At 41.1% G+C, this 12,634-nt stretch overlaps 7 protein-coding genes across 7 annotated transcripts in view; 5 read left to right on the top strand and 2 right to left on the bottom strand.

Moving 5' to 3' along the window:
- LOC145697935 (rab GTPase-activating protein 1-like) overlaps window positions 1-3,119 on the top strand; it is a 34,239-nt gene extending 31,120 nt beyond the window's left edge. Inside the window, exons 2-3 of the mRNA XM_081775141.1 lie at window positions 2,334-2,884; window positions 2,924-3,119. Coding sequence (XP_081631267.1) covers window positions 2,334-2,884; window positions 2,924-3,119 — 747 coding nt within the window. The remainder of the gene's footprint in view (window positions 1-2,333; window positions 2,885-2,923) is intronic.
- A 2,080-nt stretch (window positions 3,120-5,199) lies between these two features.
- LOC145697047 (uncharacterized) lies at window positions 5,200-5,797 on the bottom strand. The gene is made up of 2 exons (XM_081774183.1): window positions 5,599-5,797; window positions 5,200-5,408 (listed from the first exon to the last, which is right to left on the bottom strand). The coding sequence occupies exons 1-2, from the start codon at window positions 5,738-5,740 to the stop codon at window positions 5,215-5,217; spliced, it is 336 nt and encodes a 111-aa protein (XP_081630309.1). The 5' UTR covers window positions 5,741-5,797; the 3' UTR covers window positions 5,200-5,214.
- A 20-nt stretch (window positions 5,798-5,817) lies between these two features.
- On the bottom strand, window positions 5,818-7,237 carry LOC145697936 (uncharacterized). Its single transcript, XM_081775142.1, has 3 exons — window positions 7,225-7,237; window positions 6,486-7,035; window positions 5,818-6,433 (listed from the first exon to the last, which is right to left on the bottom strand). The coding sequence occupies exons 1-3, from the start codon at window positions 7,235-7,237 to the stop codon at window positions 5,818-5,820; spliced, it is 1,179 nt and encodes a 392-aa protein (XP_081631268.1).
- A 30-nt stretch (window positions 7,238-7,267) lies between these two features.
- On the top strand, window positions 7,268-8,246 carry LOC145700737 (uncharacterized). The gene is made up of 3 exons (XM_081778060.1): window positions 7,268-7,579; window positions 7,624-7,844; window positions 7,887-8,246. Exons 1-3 carry the CDS (start codon window positions 7,423-7,425, stop codon window positions 8,136-8,138), a joined length of 630 nt encoding a protein of 209 aa, XP_081634186.1. The 5' UTR covers window positions 7,268-7,422; the 3' UTR covers window positions 8,139-8,246.
- On the top strand, window positions 8,246-10,185 carry LOC145700735 (SWI/SNF-related matrix-associated actin-dependent regulator of chromatin subfamily D member 1-like). Its single transcript, XM_081778058.1, has 9 exons — window positions 8,246-8,546; window positions 8,588-8,794; window positions 8,840-9,031; window positions 9,073-9,134; window positions 9,185-9,283; window positions 9,325-9,585; window positions 9,630-9,780; window positions 9,826-9,899; window positions 9,944-10,185. Exons 1-9 carry the CDS (start codon window positions 8,270-8,272, stop codon window positions 10,022-10,024), a joined length of 1,404 nt encoding a protein of 467 aa, XP_081634184.1. The 5' UTR covers window positions 8,246-8,269; the 3' UTR covers window positions 10,025-10,185.
- Window positions 10,186-10,207: 22 nt separating this feature from the next.
- LOC145700736 (uncharacterized) lies at window positions 10,208-10,996 on the top strand. The gene is made up of 3 exons (XM_081778059.1): window positions 10,208-10,428; window positions 10,473-10,702; window positions 10,744-10,996. Exons 1-3 carry the CDS (start codon window positions 10,212-10,214, stop codon window positions 10,975-10,977), a joined length of 681 nt encoding a protein of 226 aa, XP_081634185.1. The 5' UTR covers window positions 10,208-10,211; the 3' UTR covers window positions 10,978-10,996.
- A 9-nt stretch (window positions 10,997-11,005) lies between these two features.
- LOC145697937 (heterogeneous nuclear ribonucleoprotein K homolog) lies at window positions 11,006-12,577 on the top strand. The gene is made up of 7 exons (XM_081775144.1): window positions 11,006-11,287; window positions 11,330-11,555; window positions 11,604-11,786; window positions 11,836-11,939; window positions 11,984-12,332; window positions 12,388-12,409; window positions 12,463-12,577. The coding sequence occupies exons 1-7, from the start codon at window positions 11,045-11,047 to the stop codon at window positions 12,575-12,577; spliced, it is 1,242 nt and encodes a 413-aa protein (XP_081631270.1). The 5' UTR covers window positions 11,006-11,044.
- The last annotated feature ends 57 nt before the right edge of the window (window positions 12,578-12,634 follow it).

Raw genomic sequence — 12,634 nt, forward strand, 5'->3', positions numbered from 1 at the left:
TCAGCCAAAAACTGTCACTTTCCATCAATAAAGCTTTATCCAAAAAAAATTATGTTGACCCTTATTTATGCATTTATTTTAAAAAAGCATTGATTAGGATATTGAAATTTGAGCGTTCGGAGCAAAGGGTGTGAACGGCCACCCTCAAGACAACAGAATCCATGTTGCTCGGACTCTGGCACTAAATTCTAATTACGCGATTAGCCTGCCAAAATCATAAAAATAAAAATTCAAATTGGTATCTAAAGAGTTTCCTTTATTATCAAAATAACTTAGCTAAGAACAAAAATTTTCAGTACGAAGCAGTATTTCTCACAGGATCGATCGAAAAGGTCAGCTCGAAGTTTTTTCGTCGCTCTCTTGATGAGTGTTTTTCTGATTTCTCCAGCGTCATTTTTATTCAGATGTCCATCTTTCTCGATGACTCGTAGAAGAGTTCCAGTCAAACGTAATGCAAGCAAACCATCGACGCTTGAGGACCGCCCATCGACCCAGTGGTATCGATACATTTGCTCATAGAAACTGATGATCGTATTATGGGCGTCACGCTTAGTCTTTTTTTGTTTTTTGCCGTAATACTTGTTTTTAGCTTGTTTGAAGGCATCTCGAATGTAAGTTGCTGATCGTTGTTCCATTTCGGTTTCGTACAAGATAAAATCGATTATTTTTTTCAGTGCTTGGTTCTCCTTAAGAAAAATTAACGGCAAAAGCATTTTTTGATTTGATTACCGGGGTGATATAAGCCGTCTCATTTTTCGGCAAAATGATTGCTTCACATCCTGCATTCAGCTGTTCTTCCGTGAGCGTCGGAGCGGCAGTGGTAGTTGCCGCTATTAAGCGAAGTTGGCCGAGATTAAAAATGATAACAAAAAAAAGAATAATCCCTGCAAGAATTCTCTCACGTGTCTCTTCCATTTTACGGAATGGAATGATATCAAGAATTAAAAAAAAAAGAAACTTTTCTTCGCTTAAAAAGTGTTATTTTTGACACTTTTTTTTGGCTGAGGTTTTTACAAGTTTTCATGCGTGCATATTAAGAAATACAATCTTGATGGTAATTATTTTATTGCAGTATAATTTCATAGATGGAAACAATTTTTAACAATATGTTAGTGGAAGGAAGAAATTTCAGTAGAAAATAAAATATAAAGTTTTGACATTTTATGAACCATATAAGGAATTTTAGAAAATTTTAAAATGATTAAACCTGAAAGGCTATCATCCGAGTTTTCATTTTACTGGTTCATTTTATGAATAAAAAAATGATTGATCAAATCGTGCAAAAAAACTTGCTTGATCATAAACACGCAGAAAAATTTGATTCATTTAATCACTTTTAAAGAGACTGTTGAAGATTTCGATTCATTTTATTTAAAAAATAATAGGGAAACTTTGATTGATTTTATCGAGTACTTCGTTTCTAATTTAAGATGCCGGACAATGATGCCGATTAACAAGTTCAAGTTCTTCAGGATTTCGATTCATTTTATCATTTAGTTTGATAAGTTTTATCATTTAGTTTTGATAAATGCCGGACTATGATCGTGAAATTGCAGAGGATTACGATTCATTTAATCATTTAAAATATTTCTTGTCGTGATCTTGAAGTCGTGGCTTCATTGTAATTGGCGATAATGGATCTCTCTTCTAATCAGTTTTTATTTTTTTTCATATTTTTAGTGTGATTGAAATCGCAAGTTGGATTTGTTTATAAGGGAAAATTTCTCAATAAAACAGCGCCGTTATTTTTTTCTAGGCTGCTTAAATTTGAAAGACCTATTTCTCAAAGTTGATTCTATTGAATTTAGGTTAGGGGTCAAATAAATTCTGAGACGATCATCTAAAAAAATCTTCTGTGAAATAAGCCGCACTTTAATGCAGAGCGTGTGCCCATGCTGAGCGCGTGCCCATGCTAAGCGCGCGCCTCTTGCGTAGCGCTTGAATATTCTGAGCTTACATGCACGCGCTCAGCAGAGCGACGCGCTCAGCAGAGTAGCGCACTCAGCATATTGAGAAACATGGGAGTAAAATCAGTATACAAACACATTCTTGCAGAGGTGCGACTTAAATTGAATGCGCGCGAGCAATGTTTGTTTTCCGAAGAATAGTGCGAACGCGCAAAACGAAAAGGATAATACTACTATCCCCCCTCGTCAAGATGACTTTAAATTGAAGTCGAGGGTTGGATCTAAAAGTGTCTATTGAGATTAAGGGTGTATCTAAGATAGCTTCGGAGTAAAACTTGCTCCTATGAAGCCCAAATTCGCAATTCTTGATGAGGGGGGTCCTTAATATTTATAATTGACAAAGAAACTTTTAACTAAAAATGATAGAAAGGCGATTCCTCTTCTGTCGAGCTCTGGTTCGTCTCTGGCGACGGGGAAGATTTCGGAGAACAAGAAGAAATCAACCCAGAAGATCTGGTTTTTTGGTCAAAGAACTCGGTCCTCTGGCAAAACGTCTGGTCAAAAGACCCGTCAAAACGAACTTCAGAAGAGAAAAAACTACAGAAAGAGATTTACGAGAAAATTGAAGAAAATGGAATTCCGAATATTTTGAGGTCCGAAATTTGGCCGACGATAGCAACAGAGTCGGAGTTCGAATTGCTCAAGCTTCAGGAAGAATACATGCGATTAAGGGGCAAGAAATCAAGCTGGCAGTCGGAAATCGCAGCGGACATAACGCGGACGTTTCCCGGCCACCCAAAATTCGCAAAAGGCGACGAGGCACAGATGGAGCTCTTCAGAATTCTAACCGCTTACAGTTTGCACGATCCCGAACTCGGCTACAGCCAGGGTACGAATTTTATCGCCGCCACGATTGTTCTCATGATGCCAGAAGAACGCGCATTCGCCGTTTTCGCGTCACTGATGAAGCGTTTCAAGTAAATTCATCACTCACTTCTCCATCCATTTACTTGTAGCTTGCGATTACTCTATTTGAACGAGTGCGAAGGGTTGAAACGCCAGCTTCATTTTTTGTCCGAAACAGTTCGAATCAAGAGCAGCAAATTAAAAACACACCTGGATGATCAAATGATCGAACCAGGAATTGGGCTCGGCAACCTGTGTAGAAAACCTGAGTCAGGCCCTGACTCAGGGTCCGAAAATTACCAATGAAAAGCTGCAGTGTCAGAAATCCGGGGTAATTTTGCCAGGCAGCTTTTCATCAAAGATTTTTCGGACCCTGTGTCAGGCCCTGACTCATGTTTTCTACACAGGTTGCCGATCCCAACCTAGGAATGTACGCTACTCAGTGGCTCCTTTCCTGCTTTACTTCTCGCTTTCCCCTTGCATTTTCCAAGCGAATCCTCGATTTATTGCTCCTGAAACCAGATGACACACAAGAACTGCTTATGAAGCTAACCACTTCGATGCTTCTATTCCACCGTAGCGAAATCTTCGAGTGCGAGATCGACGACTTTATGGATTATTTCCGATCAGTTCTGCCGGCTCATTTCGCCATTCGAACGCTCCCGGAAGATGGAGACGGGCCGAGTTATTACGAACACAGCGAAAAATTTTTACGATTTGCAAGAGGCTTCCGGTAAGAGATCTTTTAAGTCTCCTCTTTGAACGGTCCGTAGATTGGAGCGATGGAGGAGAATTATGATTGAGCATTCTTGGAGTCAGCAACGATCAAAATGCAAAAGGAAGAGGCAACAGAAAAACTTTTCGTAAAATTTAATATTTTTATTTACAAAATATTTGTTACAGATGTTCATACAGGAGTTCCTTCATCAACACAGCCGATAGAAAGGATCCTCCTGAAGAGGGTTGAAATAGAAGAAAAGTTGTTGTTGTAAACATCTTGTCGAATTCGATACTCTTCGATTTTTTGAACTTTTCTTTTTTCGGCATGGGATTTTCGTGTCTTCGGTCGGAGAGAAGTTGATGCTTTTCGTGTTTTTCGGGAAGTTTCGACCTTTTTCAGCGAGCGAGCGAAGAAGGCATCCATTTCGGAGAGGGAGAGTTGAGAAGATTGAGTGGCGATCATTGTTGGTTTTTGATGATATGATTGGATTTGATGGTGAACTGATTTTGATCCGCGTATTTATGCTAGCCTGGATCTGGTGCGCCGCCAAAATCGAGCAGGTGGGAGAAAACTGCAGCTGATTTTGCTGCTAATGAGGTTCATTAGCGAGATCAATTGTTTGATAAGATTAATTACTGATAAGCAATTAAGATTATTAGATATCGATAGTTGCTATTTTAAAATGTAAGGTATATTCTGTTTCCTCAAAAAGAGCAGCTTCAAATAAGGACGAACTGATAAAAGAGCTGTCTGCGAAAAACGAAGCCTTGTTGGTGGAAAACGAAGATCTAAGAATCAAAAACGATCACCTGAAATCACAACTTGATGAAATCAGCGGAAGATGGACCGAAATCGCGCTCAGAAAATAAATCCTGCTTTTCTTATTCTTTCTTATTTTAGCCTTGCAAACATTCCGATGAGAATTTACCTATTGTACTACCCTTGTAATACTTTTAAATATATATTAAACGCAACCGAATCTCTATTCATCGAGCATAACCGTGAATTTTATGCAATGATGTAAATATTTAATCGACCATTTGATTCCTCTTGAATGAGTTGATCTTTTCCGGGAACTTAATCGTATCGAGAATTCAAGCAAATGCTTTTTCGGGCAGAATAAAACAGATTCTCCATCCAAGATCATTCATTTGAAATCCGCATTCTGGTTCAAAGATGGTCTATGAATGTTTCGAAATTGGTCCCAAGATGGCGCATTTATTGCTGAATAAATCAGAAAATAATAATAAAACGATACTACGTACAACTACTAATTTCCTAACGATGCTGAATTGGCCTTTTCCTTTGGAAAGTGAGAAGAGATAGAATGTGTGACAAATATTTCGCGTGTGAGAAAGAGTGAGAGGAGCGCCGAAACAAAATTTAATGAGAGCCTGTTTAAATAGGAAACACAGTTTTATATCCGAACGGTGAACTGCGTTGCTTTTGTGGCATATTTGAGCTTTTGCGTTTTTATATGCTGCCGGTGCTATTCACGCGAGAACGAGTCTCCCCCTCGCCATTCAGAAATAAGAAACAGAGAGAAAGAGAAACTGATTTTTCCGTTTTTCGAGCTCCAGGTAGTCGGCAGTTGAATTTTCGTCAATCACTGTAATGCAACTGTAAACTGCCTACTAGCTCGGAAAGTCTATTCGACACACTCATTCAAGAGACACATATTTATTGAGAAAAGCGTTCCCTGTAATCGAGAGAGTTTGAATAATTTTGAGCAGCAAGTGCTGAATAATAAATACAATCATTAACGGAAACGCCTGTAAAAGTATTTCCTAAAAGTTTGATGCCATTTTCTTGCGCGAGTTGTTGAACTTTCTCGGAGTTTTCGAGGTGGTACTTGTTCATCAGAGGAATATCGGCTAAAGAAATGTAGAAAACTGAGACTTAAGGGTGTCAACAACGATTTCCCCTTTATTCGATCGTTTTTGACACCCTTGAAAGGGTCTTACTTGGGCTCGGCAAACTGTGTTGAAAACCTTAGTCAGGCAACGCGGCTCTGCAGAACCTGACTCAGGTTTTCAACACAGTTTGCCGAGCCCAGGGTCTTACCAGTAACTTGATGTGTCCAAGAAACTTGAAAAGAGTCATCGAGAATTGCTCCTAATGCATCTTGCACCAGATTAGGCAGTTCTTTTTGAGGACGAGTAGACATGATTGTATACCTGGCTCCTCTGCCGTCGTGCTCTGGCATATTACTGTATCACAGGATAGAAAGTAGAATATAAAATCAAACTTTTTAGATTTGCCTTGAGCAAACTTAATGATAAGTTACATCCCGTCCCAAGAATCATAAATGACGCCGAGTATATCCGGATTCTCACAACTGGGCACGAGGAAGCCAAAACCAGGATTCTTCGGCAAGATCATATTTTTCAACTCGACCAGGGTCACATAAACATTCGTCGATTCAAATCCTTCTAGGAGTTCAAAAAGCTCCTGGGGAAAGTCGTCAGGGTGGAGAAGAGTGCTGAGGATTTTGGGACTCGAAGTAGCGAAAATCTGGTTGAAGGATTTTTCTTCGCCGTTGCTATCCGCTATTGTAAGATGTTTTCCCTCTTTTCTGATCAGCTCCGCGGATGTGTTAACATGAACCGTTGCATTTTCAGCACGGTCGATTTCTTCGTTCATTTTGAGAATCATGTCTTCGAGTCCGTTTTTCAAACTCCAAACTTTCGCCTTTGAACTTTTCGCACTGTCCATCGGCTGCGAAAAATAAGGCTCCAAAAACGGCTTGGCCGGAAAAGTATAGTCCGTGTTCCCAATTGATTTTAATATGTTCAGAGCGGGAATGCCAGTCATGAAGTATTTCTCCACCGCCGCCAGGGTATTTGGAACTGTGAGGTTTTTGGAACTCGTGGCATAGATTCCTCGAGTCATCGAATCGCTTTCAGAGGTTCAATCGTTTCGTTTTGAAATCAACGAAGAAGACGATGGATTAATCGAACCGTTCATAAAATAATCTGCTGGTTTTTGTCCGAAGGTTTTTTTGATAAGATTGTACAAGCTCACATCTCTCGGGTGGTTTTGCTTCTTGAAAAGGCCGAGGCCCATTTGCACCTTCTCCGCCCAGGTAAGCTTGTTGAACAAAAGCGCGCTGGGAAGAGAGTAAGGAAGGCGGGTGACTTGGCCGTCGAACATGGCGAAGCGGAATCGAGCGGCGGGGTCCTTTGCGGTTCGTAAAATGATGTCGTTTTCTTGCCAAGGCTTTTTTCTGAGAAGAAAGTTTTCGGAATGGATTTTTGTATAAAAGTATAAAAGCCGGGACCTTTCCTAGACCAAGTTCTGTCATCAAAGACAGTGCATAAGCCGAAGACTGTAAATTCGTCGCCACTCTGACTGAATGAGGTCCTGTTTCGAATAAACCGCCGGATGGAGTTTTCATGGTCTTGATCCAACCACCCGTGGTGCTTGAGCTTTCGTAGAGATGGACATGGTGTTTCGGGCAATATCGTGCCAAGCGGTAGGTTGCGCTTAGTCCACTGATGCCTTTTTTCTAGCTCAAAAAATTTCTACTCAGTTTAAGCCAATAAGATTATTATTGTATGTTTGTTATTGTATATTAAATACTATTGTTCAATCAGATAAGCCTTTTGATTGGCCCACAATCACAAAAATTTATATCAAAAATTAAAAACAGAAAACATAAATTTCGAGCTATTCCTGCACCAATGATACCAACTTTCGGCATTGTAATTTTCTTCGAGAAATCCCGCCTTCGCCAAAAATGGTCGAGCTGCAGTCGATGAGTTAATTCTCTCTCGGGCAACGAACTGGCGCGGGAGCCAATAAGGATCAAGAAAAAGGTGAGCTCCGCCATTTTTCAAAAGCGCGTTTTTTCCCTTTTCCTCCACCTCCACCCTCCGAGAAAAGAAAATGCCACCGAAAAAGAAGAAGGCAGGAAAGAAAACGTCCAAGACGAAAGAAGTTGGCGGAACGAAAGAACAGGAATTGAAAAAACTAGAATTGGAGAATGAAATGCTCAAAATGGAAGTCGCCAGAAACATTTCTCTCGCCAGAAAGGCCCAAGATGGTAAGTAAAAGTACTTTTTATTCATTCGAAAAATGTCATTTTAGAGCGGCAAAAGATGGCTCAAGAACTGACGGAAGAGGAAACAAAGCAAGTGACGAAGCAAGAGTACCTGACCGATGTCGCAGAGAGTTTCCAGCGCTCCTTGAAGCAAGAAACGCTAAAAAGAGTCACAGAAGAGGGAGAGTACCAATCGCAGATAAATTCGTTGATGCGAAGAATCGAGCATTTGGAGACGAATCTTTCTGAGTCCAAATCAGCCCACGAGGTAATTTCCTTTCCTGTGCGAATTCGATTCTAAATGATTTAGCAAGCGATGAACGAGAAAAACGAAAAGATCAAAAACTTGACGACCAAAATCGAAAGCTTGGAAGCAAACTACCAAAGTGTCCTTCACAATGCCTTCATGGACCTCTCGCACAAGATTTCCGCCCTCAAAGTCGAGTGGGAAGACGACGGGCTCGACTATCTCAAGAAATATGGCTCGCTTTTGCTCGATTTCGGCCTCAGTCCGGCGGAGCTCAAGGCGCAGTATTCTGATCTCGACGAATTTCAGCTCTAGTTTTTCAACCTTTTTCTCTCAATTTTTTTCTTTCACTACAGAAATCTCTATTTTTTTTATTTAAAAATGTTCGACAAATATTTTCATAATGAAATTTTTCTCTTCTAACCAGCCCTTTTTCCTCTTTTAGAATGAACTTTCAAGGGATGGTTCGTCCAGGAATGACCGGACCACCTGGTTTTGGCGGTCCTCCATCAGGACCACCCGGTCAGTGGCGAGGAGGACCCCCGGTCGGTTATCGTCCCCCAGTTCGTCCCGCTCAGCCTTCCCGACCTCAGCAACCAGTGAAAAGGCCAGCGCCGCAAGGAATCATGAACGAAAACCAAAAGATCAAGCCGATGAAGCAGAAAAAGCCTGGTGACCGTGTTTTACCACCTAGTGTTAGAGATCTCGTCCCCGAGAGCCAAGGTTCTTTTTTTCGCAAGAAAACATCCTCTCAAAAATTGTAGCTTACGCTGATCTTCTTCATCTCGAGCGGCGAGTAGACTACACTATCATGCGAAAGCGACTAGAAATGCAAGAAGCGTTGAAACGGCCACAGAAGATCAAGAAGAAGCTTCGATTGTTCATCACCAATTCCTTCTCTCCCGCAAATCCAGCGGATCAGAACCACCAAACTGGTTCTTGGGAGCTTCGAGTAGAAGGCCGACTTCTTGGTAAACCATCAATAAAGTGCTCTTCTCTCTATCTTTCCCTTTCAGAGCCAGAGGCGTTGACAAGCAATAAGAATCCAGAAGCAGCATCTGGTAAAGTCAAGCGAAAGTTCTCGACGTTCTTCAAATCGCTCGTCATTGAGCTCGACAAAGACATCTACGGCCCCGATAATCATTTGGTCGAGTGGCACAGACAGTCGAATACTCAGGAGACCGATGGTTTTCAAGTCAAAAGACAAGGTAAAACTCGAACAGCATTTCAAAGAATCATGTGTTTTTAGGAGACCAGGATGTAAAATGCACGATGATGTTTATGCTCAATCACGAGCCAGCTCAATTCAAGGTTTGAAGATGAAATTACTTTATTTTCAGTCAATTTATACATTACTGTAGCTCGACATGCGACTCGCAAGGCTTCTGGGAATCCACACGGCAACAAGAAGCGTCATTGTTCATGCTCTGTGGCAATATATCAAGACAAACAAGCTCCAGGTACATTCTTAAAAATTACAATTGAAAAGCCTCGCTTTCAGGATCCAAATGATCGAATCTGGATCAACTTGGACCAGTACTTGCGCCAAATTTTCAACACTGAAAAGATCCGCTTCGCCGATATTCCCGGCCGATTGCATCCTCTCCTTTCACCCCCTGACCCGATCGCTATTCACCACAAAATCAGCTGCGATCCGAACGAATCGACAAGAAACAAGACGACTTGTTACGACATCGAGGTGGAAATCGACGATCCGCTTCGTCAAGTCCAGTCCAACTTCCTTCGAGACACAGCTACAGCGGTAGTTTTATCCATTTTTAGAACAAATGACGACATTTTTTTCAGAATGAAATTCAAACGCAAGATCGAAAGATTCTCCAAAATATTGAAATGATCAAAGAGCTTCGCGTTGCGCGAGACTTTTACATTGGATTTTCAAACAACCCACAGGAGTTCATTACTGACTGGATTGCTTCTCAATCTAAGGATCTTAGAGGTTGGTCATTTGGTCAAGGCTAGATTGAATAATCCTTCTTTTTAGGAATGCAGGACATGGCGGGTAATCCAGACAACGAACGCAAAAGCGAAACCTTCAAAGAAGAATGGGTCAATGAGGTTTGTTCGCTCTCCTTCTCCCTATCCCTAACGAAATCGATTAGGCTGTCATGCGATATTTCTACAATAAGATTCAAACCCGCCGCGCCGAGTTGGAAAAAGCGATTAATGAGCAAAACAAGTAACATGTCTTCTATTCCTATTCTTTCACTTTCTTAGTAAAAATTGACCGTCTACTGCCACTTTTACAGTCCCCCGTTTTTCATTGAACATAATTACCTGTATTGCATATGCATAACACTGCTCTATCTAACCAAATGATTCATAAATTCTCTAATTTGAAAGAAATACAACAAGTTTTTGGATCAGAAAATGTTGCGTGTCACAGTCAGTCGACGATTCAAATCGGTATCGGACAAATGGGTCAAACAGAACTTTCAAGAAGACTTGACCCTGGCCTCGACAAAGCCAAAACTAGAAAATAATATTTTCTCCGGGCTTTTCCGAAAAGAAATACTGGAACCAGAGAAGAAACCCTTCAAGCTTCCGTGGCACAGAAGACTTCCAAAGAATAGCAAAGCCGGATATGGTAAGAATTTTTCAACAGCAGCAGATTATCATTGTTGTCTTCAGAAATCGAGCAAGCGATAAAAGAAGTACCGAGTAATGTAAAGAAGGGAGGAATCAGTTTTACGACGCTGAGGCTGAAGAAATATTTGCGCGCGGTGCAGTCGGCAATGTTCAGAACAGTTTTAATTTGCCTTCTTCCGACCATGTGTGTTTGCTTTGCACACTTGAATCCGTGGTATACGATTGATGAACATCTGATGAGCCAGTCTCGCTGGAAACTTGCCAGATTAAAGGTACTTTTGAGCGCTTTCGAACTGATTAAATTTCTGTTTAGGCGCATGTGGAATCTTTAAAAGAAGCTGAGTTGGAGCAAATAAGCACGATGAAAGCTCTATGCGAGGAGAAAAACATTTCATTGGACATCAAAACAACAGCAGAAAAGCTTCGAGAAGATGGTGCCCAAGCACTAGAAATCTCCCCGCAATTTCACCCGATTAATATTGTTACTGGTCAGGAAACACCCGAAGATATCGCGGCGAAAACTGGCTTTAAACTTGCTGTTCCATAAATTCAACATTTCTTCTTCATTATTTTCTTTCTAGAACTTGTTAGAACGATTTATTTTCAGTCAAAACATGTCGGACAGAGAGCAAAATGACGATTACAAAAATGATGAGGGACGATTATCATATCCAGATGAAGATTCAAGACATCATTCGCGAGAACCTGAAGATCCGAGGGATCCTAGGAGAAGTTCGAGGAGATCACCGAGTTATGATGAACAGAGGACAAACTACAGAGATGACCCTCGTAAAAGCCCGGATGATATGGACATCGAGCCTGAGCGACCAGAAAGTCCAAACGGTTCTCCGAGACAGGTAATTTTTCAGAGCAATATTTGCGGTTAAAAATGAGTTCAGGGTGACAGAAGAAACAATCAAACTCGCGGCTCAGCTGATTTCCAAAAAATGAACTGGAAAGTGGTGAGTCGAGTGTTGATACCAGCTAAAACGGCTGGCAGTGTGATTGGCATTGGCGGGAGCACGATAAAGCAACTCAGGGAAGAATACGGTTGCTCAGTGATGATTCCAGATTCGAATAGTCCGGAAAGAATTCTCACAATCAGAACGCAAAACTATCATCTCGGTAATTAAATGACAGAGCCACGGAATGATGCTTATTACTAATTATTAGGAGGGAAAGTGATTGGAAGATGTGCAGAGCAACTAGACGAGTTCTTGCGAAAAAACATTCCAATTCGTTTGATGGTCTCCGAAATAGCCCTATCCGTACTGCCAGATGATCTTGAAAGCTATTGCAAAAGTGAATGGAACGCTGATATCAGAATTATGCCCATGAATTGCCCATTTTCCACAGGTACTTTTACTTATCTGTAGCGATATTGAACTGTCTCTTCCATCTGTAGATCGATTGATCATCATTGGAGGATCTCCAAATGCCAAGGGAAGCTCATCTGGGTACATTCTCGATACGATTCATGAATCTAACGTTGACGAAAGCAATGCCAAGGTATCAAAAGCTCTTTCTTTACCATCGCAATGACATATTTCCAGCCTTACAATCCCGACCGCTGGAACAACTCAGAATACGGCGGCTTCGGAGGCAGCTATATGAACGACAATCTTTTACGCGACCAGCGAGTCCGAGACAATCAACAACAATCAAGCAAGCCCGTCCAAATATCTGCCCCACAGCCAGTCAGAGACAAATTTGGAAGGGATCAAGTTTGGATCAAGAAATTTACACTCCCTTCGAAGTACTTCATCTATATTGTCGGCAACGCAGGGGCAAGGATAGAAGAGATTCGAAAAGGGACAAACACGCTGATAAAATACGGCCCGGAGCAGGATGGTCAAAGACTCATTCAGGTCACCGGAACCAGTGAACAAATTGACAGGAATGGTGCGAAAAGAAAGATGTTGTTTTTACGACTTTTGAGTATTAGTTTTGTTCTTAGAGATAACTTTGAATCGGCGAGGGTAACTACTGATCTAAAATTCATAAGTTGTGTCCGTATGAATAATAAATTCAGGCAAAATACTTCTCAGAGACTCAAGATTGTTGTCTCCTCAAAAAGCTCTTTCTTTTTGCACCTCAAAAGCGCATTGTACATCATCAAAAGCATAGTCAAGCGCCATATTGACTAGCTCTTTATTTCTAAAAAAAATCGTTTGCTTCGGAAACCCATTGTCCTTTCTTCAGAC

Source organism: Oikopleura dioica, chromosome 2 (genome assembly GCF_907165135.1).
Source record: "Oikopleura dioica chromosome 2, OKI2018_I68_1.0, whole genome shotgun sequence".
Taxonomy (NCBI): Eukaryota; Metazoa; Chordata; class Appendicularia; order Copelata; family Oikopleuridae; genus Oikopleura; species Oikopleura dioica.